Source organism: Labrus mixtus, chromosome 14 (assembly GCF_963584025.1).
Source record: "Labrus mixtus chromosome 14, fLabMix1.1, whole genome shotgun sequence".
NCBI lineage: Eukaryota > Metazoa > Chordata > Actinopteri > Labriformes > Labridae > Labrus > Labrus mixtus.
In genome coordinates this window covers 301,452-311,451 of record NC_083625.1, presented here as the reverse complement: position 1 = coordinate 311,451, position 10,000 = coordinate 301,452, and the positions used below count along the sequence as shown (strand labels likewise).

The following is a 10,000-nucleotide window of genomic DNA, read 5'->3' as shown; positions in this document are numbered from 1 at the left end:
TGGTCTGAAAACAGGAGCTCAGAGCGGTCAGACGTGGGAGGATATGGGACAGATTATTTATTTGTTAAGTAGCAGCAGAGGAGGAGAGCAGATGTTATCCAAAGTGTTGAATGACTTGTACTTGTGTGTGAACCATCCGAGGGGTCAAAGGTCGCAGCATTGAGGAAACAAATATTAATCAGAACCAGAGAGAGTCTTCTGGTGAACCATAAAAAAAAACACCGGTGACTCGTAAAAAGTGATGAATGAGGAGGAACAGAGCCGTGTACATGCTGTAACAACAAACCACACAGATCGACTGATGAGCAGGAATAAACCATTAATAACGCCCCATTACATCATCAAACTGACACAGAGTCCATGTTAGTCTACGAGTAAACGGTCGGACCGGGGAGTGAACGATATGTTAAAGACAGCAGATCTCGATCTCTGCAGATAAAATGCAGTTATCAGAAAACAGGTTACTCTTATGTTTTGCTATTTTGTGTCTATTTTGTCTGTTTTATTTTTATTTATTTATTTTTTTTTTTGTCTTTGTTTATTTGCTCTCGCTTTAGTTGTCACGTCTATGTCATTGTTGCGACCTAGAAATATTTGTATGCAATTCAATTTGACAGAAGAAGTTAGAAATGTCAGAAAGATTTGTAGTGAATCGTGAATTGTCCTGATTTTTTTATATTGTCTACATACTGTACGTCCTGTTTTGCTCTATTTTTATGTTTTCAATGTTTGTATGTCATTTTCAATTGGTTAAATTTCATTTGTGACAGTAAATATTCTTACTTTGTTATTTTTACTGTATTTTATTTTAACTTTGTTCAAAGGTGAGCCCTCATGGGTTTCTACCTCACCTTTATTTTTTATTTGTTTAAATTTTCTGTTTGACTCTTCTTTCAAAAAATGTGCAAATAAACTAAAACTAAAACTAAAGCACTGTATATAATATTATTTCACATGTGTTTCATTTGTTAATTTAAAAAAACATACAGGTACTGTAATTTCATGTTTAGTTTACACAGAAATTAAAAAGTTGTTATTAACTCTTTTAATTTTAGGTTTTGATATGTGACGTCATCGGCCTGCGTGCAGAGGTGACGTAAATGGTCGGGGTCGTGGTCAAGAGATGAATGCGCATGTGTGCCATTTTTGTTGTGAGGACCCAATGCTTCTTAAAGGGCCGGCTGACTCCTCCCCTCGTGTATAAAAGTTGTTTAATTGAGGGACTAGAGAAAAGAAGAATAACATACTGTACTCACTGCTTAACTGTGTTTCTAGATCACGCTCATTTCAGGTAAATTTACATGCAGTGTGAAGATACGAGCATAATAAAGATCGCTAGCATTAGCATGCTAACACAACAATGTAGCGCGAGTTGTTTTGGTTTCATGCTGGTGCTCAAGGGCGACATCTGCTGGATCAAAAAATCACATATAAAGAGTTTAAGAAAGATAATCATTAAAAAATACAGCACCGGGAAGAATAAAGTTGCCAAACGGAAGACAGAGTCCTGCCTGGTCTTTTCATAGGTGAAACATTATGTCTCTATATTCTTGTTTCATTTTGTTCACCAATAAAACAATTAATTAAAAACAAAAACAGGATACTCTTATTTAAACAGGGAAATGAATAACCAGGTTTCTCTGCATGTAAACAACATATCCTGAATACGATCAAAACCTGGATACACAAGTCCATGTTAACGCTCTCTATGTAATATTTCAGTACTTTACGGTATTCTACCGTAGTTTGCAGAAACACATGTTCTCCTCTGATGGTTGCACGCTGACATTTCTTCTTCACCACCAGAGCTCATCTTTCTGTCCATCACATGAACATATTTATCTCTGATCATTAGCTGTGAAAACTCGGAGCAGAGTGTCACAATCAATAACGCTATGTGCTAGCTTGAAAACATGCTAACACCGCTAACGCTCATGTTGACCTCTGACAAGCGAGCCGGATTGTGACCGACACAATAATTAACTGCCTGAGACGTTTTGTCACAGCCAGATGTGATCGCTGACTGATTTATGTGTGAACTTTTTTTTCTCAAAACACGAGATGGCAGTTCGAGATCGATGATGACATTCAACAGGAACCCGACAAGAACGCGTCTGGTACCTCGATGTTGCACTTTAACAAACCTCTAAGACGCTGATCGATAATCCAGCTGTTTATCAGTCCGTGATGATGCCGGATCATAGATCATGTTTAATAATTAACAGGAATTATGGCAACTTCATGATCCTGGTTCTGATCAGGTTTTTAAGAATGCCGATTGTGTGTGTGTGCATCTAAGACAATAACGTATTGGTTTCCCCGGCGCCAAAGTTATGGACTTGGTTCGACAAATCCCGACTCCTCAGGCAAGAAATGTTATCATCCACGTATGACACCTCCAATCAAGAGTGAGATACTGCAGCGCCATTTTAACCCGATTTTTAAATTACTGAATGACTGCAAAAAAAACTGTTTGTATCTCTGGACCGATCCCCTCGTTCCATCGAGGTGGAACCTGGATAAATCTCCAAACCAGAAAACTCAAGTCCCTGTTAACGCACTCTGTTAGGTCTTTCACACCTGCAGAAAACTCCTAAAACAAACTCCTGATATTTCCAGGAGGAGCAGCATGTGTGAACGCAAACAGACTCATTTTTCGCTCTGACTTCACCCGGAGTTTCTCCTCTAGCTTTCCCATATTTTTTCTGCAGAAAGTCGGAGTGAGCTGATGTGAGAACGCAGCAGGAAATTCTCCGGAGAATTCACCTCGAGCCAATAGGAGGGGGAGGGAGGGCTCATATTTTCACTTTTCCTTTTTCCTCGCTGTTCAATCAAGAAGTGGGGATTTTTGACAGCTATCCAAAGTTGTGTGAAGCCTCGAAACACAGCAGTGCAAAAATCATTCTTTCGATTCAAGTCTGCAACTTAATGTGCTGAGAGATGTTTGGTTAGCAAACGTCTGTCGGGCTCATGTGGAATCTGGAAGGACCGCTCTGCACAACCACAGCTTGGATGATTTAAGACGACATGAAACCAAAACCAAACTGAAACATCGAGCCTGACTGTTTGGATTACTTGTTCGATTCCTGATGACTCCCATCAACATCGGGGGAAACATTTGACCATATTTTAAGGTAGAACATGATAACTCAGTTTCTATGTGGCAAACCTTCAGCCACATACGAGCTAACAATGCTAAACAGTTGTGTTAGCTTTTCAAATAATCAAATATGTTGTTTCACCTTCTAACTTGGCAAATGTCCCTCTGGATTTTCATCATCCGTTTTGATCCATGAACACACAGAGTTCACCTCAATACCTTAATAACATAAGCCTGTTTTATCCCAAATAACAGAGTCAGACATCAGCTGCACTTGTAGGCTACTTGTTAACTTATCATCTCTGATTTAAATGTGATTTTGGAGCAAGTTTGCAAATTCAAAGGCAGACCTTAAAAATAAAAGGAGAAGTCATTTTTTTTCATCAAATGACGAGGCTGGTGCCGTAAGATGAGAAGATATAGCAGCTTTGCAGACCTCATATTTAGTTTGGATGGTTTTATATCTTAGAAATAGAAAAAGTGGGTAGTTATACACACATGATGTAGGAGAAAAATCAGCAGACTGAGGAAGAAGAGAGGCCCGCACACTCAACCTGAGCTCTTCTTCAGGTGATACTTTTTGAAATTAATGAAAATGATCACCTGAAGAAGACCTCAGGTCTAAATGTTGAGATAAATTAAAACTTTTTGTGGCATTTGAGCAAAGTGTACAGGCCTCTTTTCTTCCTCATATCGAATACACAATTCATTTTTAAATAATATCAGCCTACAAATGTAGAGCCAAATAATTTCTAAATAGTTTCAATCCAGCAAACTTCATGAGCTCCTCTTCAGACTTGAAGCATGAAGTTTCTGTAAATCTCAGCACAAACCCACATAGTGTGATTTAAAATGTATTTTCTGTTTGCTCGATAACACACTGAGGCCATTTCAAATATAAAGTGTTTGAGACTGCTTTCAGTTCTTTACTGTAAACAGATAATTGTTGAATTTACGCAGTTTGTAAAAATTCTTTGAATGAAGTTGTTTGTTGTGCATGGAGTGAAATGATGTTGAGGGAACTTTAGCTGCAGGGGTTTGATGGTTACTGAAAGCAGCTTGAGTGCTTGTTGTTATATAACACAGTTTTTACCCACTGCACTGTCTTTCAGTATCACTTTGTACAGTTTACATTTATTTAAATGTGTTTATTTTCATTATAAAAGTTTAACATTCAGAAAGTCTTGCTCCACTCGAAGTTTTTTAACAGTTACCATATTGAGCATTTGAATGCAGAATGAAGTTTGGGGGCTCACCTCCAGGGTGCTGCGCTGCAGGTACATGTCGGTGTCCTGGCTGCTGACGCTCAGGTGCGTCATACCCTGCAGGTACACCGGAGAGACCATCTGCTGCATCATGGGCTGCTGGATAATGTGCTGCTGCATCATGGGCTGCTGCATCATGGGCTGCTGCATGAGCACGAAGGACTGCTGCTGCTGCTGCTGCATGGCCTGCTGCACCGGGACCAGGTACCTCACCGTCTCGTAGTTACCGTTCAGCGCGTACGGCAACGGGGACACCGACCCGGCGGACATCACCGTGCTGGTCACCGGCTCCGGAGAGGCCACTTTCACGGTGCGGTAGGTCGTAGTAGTCGTCTTCTGGCTCGAATTAACAGACATCTTGATGAATTTGACGAGTGGATCCGAGCTTAGATCCCGCACAAGACAAGTCAAAAAAAAGTTTCTCAAAAGCGTTGAAGTCGCTGCGGGAGAAAGCCGCGCAGGTTCCACCTCAGGTTGGTTCCTTGTAAAGGTTTTTTTTTCAGCTGTGGAGGAGCGGAGACTTGATCCACCCCTGGTTGTTTAACTTCCTCCTCTGCTGGGTAAACTGGGAGAGGAAAGTCCGGTTGGAGGAGTATCTGCACAGAGAGGAGGACCGAGGGAGGTGCTCTGCTCACCGTCATGCAAATAATAATATGTGAGACATCAGGAGGTGGGAGGTGGGAGGGATCAGAGGAGACAGCTGTCTAAAGTTTACCTGTCACTCTGACATGTACACCTACAGGTAGCCTGGTATATTTGACAACTAGGACTAAATCTGTTTTATGTGGATTTATGTTTTAACCTCAAGTGTTCTTACATTCCCAAAACACTCCAGATTGGACTATTCAAACCAAACTAATAATGACGTCATTGTCCTGCAACAAGTGTCTGCATTTGTGATTTGCAGACAGGGTTAAATTGTACTTTATTGAAGTAAGAATAAACTGCAGAAAGTAAAGAAGCGTCTGTGTGTGATGCAGCCACCAGGGGGAGACAAACAGCAACTCATGACTAAATAAACATTTCAGGTAGCAGGATAAAAAACTAAATTTACCTGAATTTCAACGCAGGTAGAGGATATCAAAACATTATCACTGCAGGCTGGGGCTTGACTCAGTTGTTTCCAATATCAATCAAATCTGCTGGATTAATTAAACAAATAAGATAAGTGACGAGAAGTAAGGCAGACGTGTCCTAATTAGATTTAAATCTGATTTAGATATTTGTTATGTCATAACCTTTCTCGTGGGTCATCATGGCAAATAACGGGATGAGTCAGAAGTTTATAAAAAAATGTATAATATAATACAAAACTATAATATGGAAGCCCATTTCCGCCAGTTAAAAAAAGAAAAATAGAAAAATTGCTTTGTTGAGATTTTTTTGAGATAATAAAGTCATAATAATGAAATAAAATGTCGAAATTATGAGATAAAGATCAAACATTTTGAATGTAGTCTTCAATGTGACCGTCATGCATCCTTGAATGTCATAATTATGACTTTATTATCTCATAATTTCTTTTTATGGTCAAAAAAAAATCTCAACAAAGCCAAGTTTTCATTTTAATTTTTTTAACTGGCGGAAATGGGCTTCCATAAAACTAGTTAAATGAATCGATAACAAGAGTTATGAGGTGTGTTTTAATCTGTATCATCAGTGGTGAACGTGTTAAAGAGTGCACAAACTTAACTTGAAGAATCAAGTGTTCAAATGTTGGTCAGTCTGAGGGAGATCAGATGTCAGAGAGCCACAGCATCAATCAGAAAATCATTCATCTGACTGGAAAACAAACAAAAACAATTATAATCGTCTTGTTTCAGGCATGAAGTCAGTTCATCAAATCTATTAATTCAATAAAAAAAACAATAAAGGCGTATGATTTAATGTTTTTCTTCTTTTCAATATCACACTAACTCATGCTTGTATCTTTCCCCGGCTTTAAATCAATAAGACCTTACAGAGATCAACTTATATATACATATATATATATGTATATATATATTCACATCTTTAAAAAACCTGCCTCTTAGTGAAATGTCACAAAAAATGTCTGAAAATACAATTAACCGTTGTGTTTTTTTTAATTCTCATGAATCACTTTTCCTTTTTTATTAGTAGTTTATTTTAGCACTGGTGTTAAAAATAAACTCACAAATTTCAGTTTTACACTCTGTTGATGAACATGCTACATGCTCATAGGCTGAAATACACACACACACACCTGTGGATATGTACTAATGGAGAGATGTGAGAGTGAGGAGGGCTGACCACAGCGAGCGCTCCTGAGCTGCTTCAAGGGAACCTCACCACTGCTCACCTCTGATACCAGACACATTTACAGATTTGAACCTTGAACAAGCAACCTCCAGTTCCCAAACCAAGTCCCTACCGACCAAATCCTTGTTCCCATACCGGGAGTCGAACCCGGGCCGCCTGGGTGAAAACCAGGAATCCTAACCGCTAGACCATATGGGACTTACAGGTGTACATCACTCAAACAGGGTAACAACAATATAGAGCTGTATTAGTATGTATTTCATTCATATTTATGTTTTACATTTTTGTGTAGCCTGCATATTATTTTCTGTATCTTATTTCTTTATTTTTTATTTGGTGATATTTGAACATTATTTTGGTGAAGGCTTGAAATAAGCTTTTCTATTTTTAAGCCTCTTCCTGCACTGAATCATTTCTATTTTGTTTGTGTCATTTTTTTTACTGTGCAAATAATAATAAAAAAAACAATAAAATAAATGTCACTTGTCATCAATCAAAGTATCCAACAATGTGAAAACAGAAGGGGAAAACACAAATTAGGCTACGTTGAATTTTTAAAACTTACAAATGTGTAATTATTTGAACATGTTTAGTAACTTTTTTCTGGATTATTCATGTATTTACGCATATTTTGATTTGTTGTATGTTGTTTTTATCTACATCTGAGTTTAATCTGCTTTAACTAACGAAATTAATATTTATAATCAGTCTTTTTTTAGATTGTTGAACAAATATTTGCTATTTTTAAAGTTTAAACGCAGATAACACCAGTTCCCGTGCATTTAGTCAAATCTCGCGATACGCCACGAGTACTGTAAATGTTTTAGTGCAGTCTCGCGATACGCCACGAGATCTGTAAAGGTATCGTACCATGATATCCGTTGAGGAAGCGCTTTTGATTCATCGGGCACAATAATGGCCGCTATCCAACACCGCTGTTGTTTTCTCAGCGGTCGAGTCTCCTTTGGAGGGTCATCGAAGCTCACGTCGTCCTGAAGTCTCCATTTCATCTGGTGAGAGAAAAGAAAGCAAATTAAGCTGACAACACATCGTTCATCTTTATTCATCATCTGGTGTCGTCCTTCATCATCTGGGGAGAGCCGCCATCCTGCGGCCACCAAACCTCATAAGAATAATATGTCATTTAATGATTCAGCGCTTTTTTTATTAACTTACACTCATGTTGTTTTTAAATTCACATAACATCTAAAGGTTTAACACACACTTTTTAATTCGGCGTGTCTAAAATTGATATATTCGTCATATTTTCTGTAAAATTTGTCCTTTAAAGTGTCTGTTTGCTCTCTTTTTAAAACCGTTTAGAGAAAAACAACCTGACAAAACGGTTCAAAACACGTTCATATATATTTCTGAATATGTGATTATATATTTATCTTAAAGGTAGCCTATCAAACATTAATGTACCTGTTTGGATAACACAACAACATCTCTAAATGTCAAACGTTTGTAAAGGTTGTTTTTTGTCTAATGTTGATTATTCATGTGAATTTAATTGTTTTTGTAAATCATGTAAATCATGTTTTGGTTTAATTGAACAATGTGTGTGACACTTGTCGTCTTCAGTCATATTCAACATTTAAAGGCCAATAAAGATCCACTTCACGAGATCTTGATGTTAACCTGCTCAGTGGGTCCTGAAAGACACATTTAAAGGTTTTCTTTAGAAGTCTGTGGTGACGTCAGTGACGTCAGTGTTTTTCAGTTTTTCAGTGTTTTTCAGTGATTTCAGTGTTTGTCAGTGTTTTTTAGTGTTTGTCAGTGTTTTTTAGTGTTTTTCAGTGATTTCAGTGTTTGTCAGTGTTTTTCAGTGATTTCAGTGTTTTTTAGTGTTTGTCAGTGTTTTTTACTGTTTTTCAGTGATGTCAGTGTTTTTTAGTGTTTTTCAGTGATTTCAGTGTTTTTTAGTGTTTGTCAGTGTTTGTCAGTGGTTTTTAGTGTTTTTCAGTGTTTGTCAGTGTTTCTTAGTGTTTTTCAGTGATGTCAGTGTTTTTTAGTGTTTTTCAGTGTTTTTTAGTGTTTGTCAGTGTTTTTTAGTGTTTGTCAGTGTTTTTCAGTGATGTCAGTGGTTTTTAGTGTTTTTCAGTGTTTGTCAGTGTTTCTTAGTGTTTTTCAGTGATGTCAGTGTTTTTTAGTGTTTTTCAGTGTTTTTTAGTGTTTGTCAGTGTTTTTTAGTGTTTTTCAGTGATGTCAGTGTTTTTTAGTGTTTTTCAGTGTTTTTTAGTGTTTTTTAGTGTTTTTCAGTGATGTCAGTGTTTCAGTGATTTCAGTGTTTTTTTTAGTGTTTTTCAGTGTTTGTCAGTGTTTTTTAGTGTTTTTCAGTGTTTGTCAGTGTTTTTTTTTAGTGTTTGTCAGTGTTTGTCAGTGTTTTTTAGTGTTTTTCAGTGATGTCAGTGTTTTTTAGTGTTTTTTAGTGTTTTTCAGTGATGTCAGTGTTTCAGTGTTTGTCAGTGTTTTTCAGTGATGTCAGTGTTTTTTAGTGTTTTTCAGTGTTTGTCAGTGATTTCAGTGTTTTTTAGTGTTTTTCAGTGTTTTTTAGTGTTTTTCAGTGTTTTTCAGTGATTTCAGTGTTTTTTAGTGTTTGTCAGTGTTTTTCAGTGATGTCAGTGTTTGTCAGTGTTTTTCAGTGTTTTTCAGTGTTTGTCAGTGTTTTTCAGTGTTTTTTAGTGTTTGTCAGTGTTTTTCAGTGTTTTTTAGTGTTTTTCAGTGATTTCAGTGTTTTTTAGTGTTTGTCAGTGTTTTTCAGTGATGTCAGTGTTTGTCAGTGTTTTTCAGTGATTTCAGTGTTTTTTAGTGTTTGTCAGTGTTTTTCAGTGATTTCAGTGTTTTTTAGTGTTTGTCAGTGTTTTTCAGTGATGTCAGTGTTTTTTAGTGTTTTTCAGTGATGTCAGTGTTTCAGTGTTTTTCAGTGATTTCAGTGTTTTTTAGTGTTTGTCAGTGTTTTTCAGTGATGTCAGTGTTTTTTAGTGTTTTTCAGTGATGTCAGTGTTTCAGTGTTTTTCAGTGATTTCAGTGTTTTTTAGTGTTTGTCAGTGTTTTTCAGTGTTTGTCAGTGTTTTTCAGTGATTTCAGTGTTTTTTAGTGTTTGTCAGTGTTTTTCAGTGATGTCAGTGCTTCAGTGTCTCTGCAGCATCAGGTGTTATGTAATCCATCCTGTGCTCCGTCATCAGAGCTGGAATAATCCTGCAGCTTCTGCCGGTTAGAGCTGAGAAAGAGCTGCCATGTTCATTCCCTGTAGTTTCATTTTCTCTCTTCTGCTTTTAACATCATTTCATTTCAGATAGAATAAAATAACCTTGTATTGATTATATAAGATTATTAAATAATTCTGCATGAT

The 10,000-nt window shown here is 37.2% G+C and overlaps 2 protein-coding genes and 1 non-coding gene across 4 annotated transcripts in view; 1 reads left to right on the top strand and 2 right to left on the bottom strand.

Moving 5' to 3' along the window:
- Positions 1 to 4,949, bottom strand: part of pof1b (POF1B actin binding protein) — a 46,220-nt gene extending 41,271 nt beyond the window's left edge. Inside the window, exon 1 of the mRNA XM_061056142.1 lies at positions 4,357 to 4,949. Coding sequence (XP_060912125.1) covers positions 4,357 to 4,722 — 366 coding nt within the window. The 5' untranslated portion in view covers positions 4,723 to 4,949. The remainder of the gene's footprint in view (positions 1 to 4,356) is intronic.
- A 1,822-nt stretch (positions 4,950 to 6,771) lies between these two features.
- trnae-uuc (transfer RNA glutamic acid (anticodon UUC)) lies at positions 6,772 to 6,843 on the bottom strand. Its single transcript has one exon. It is a non-coding gene; the product is annotated as a tRNA-Glu (tRNA).
- A 666-nt stretch (positions 6,844 to 7,509) lies between these two features.
- The window catches only part of LOC132988767 (putative monooxygenase p33MONOX), an 18,855-nt gene continuing 16,364 nt past the window's right edge, over positions 7,510 to 10,000 (top strand). For both annotated transcript variants that reach the window (XM_061056343.1, XM_061056342.1), the window contains exon 1: positions 7,510 to 7,658. The gene's annotated coding sequence lies outside the window, so the exon portion shown is untranslated. The remainder of the gene's footprint in view (positions 7,659 to 10,000) is intronic.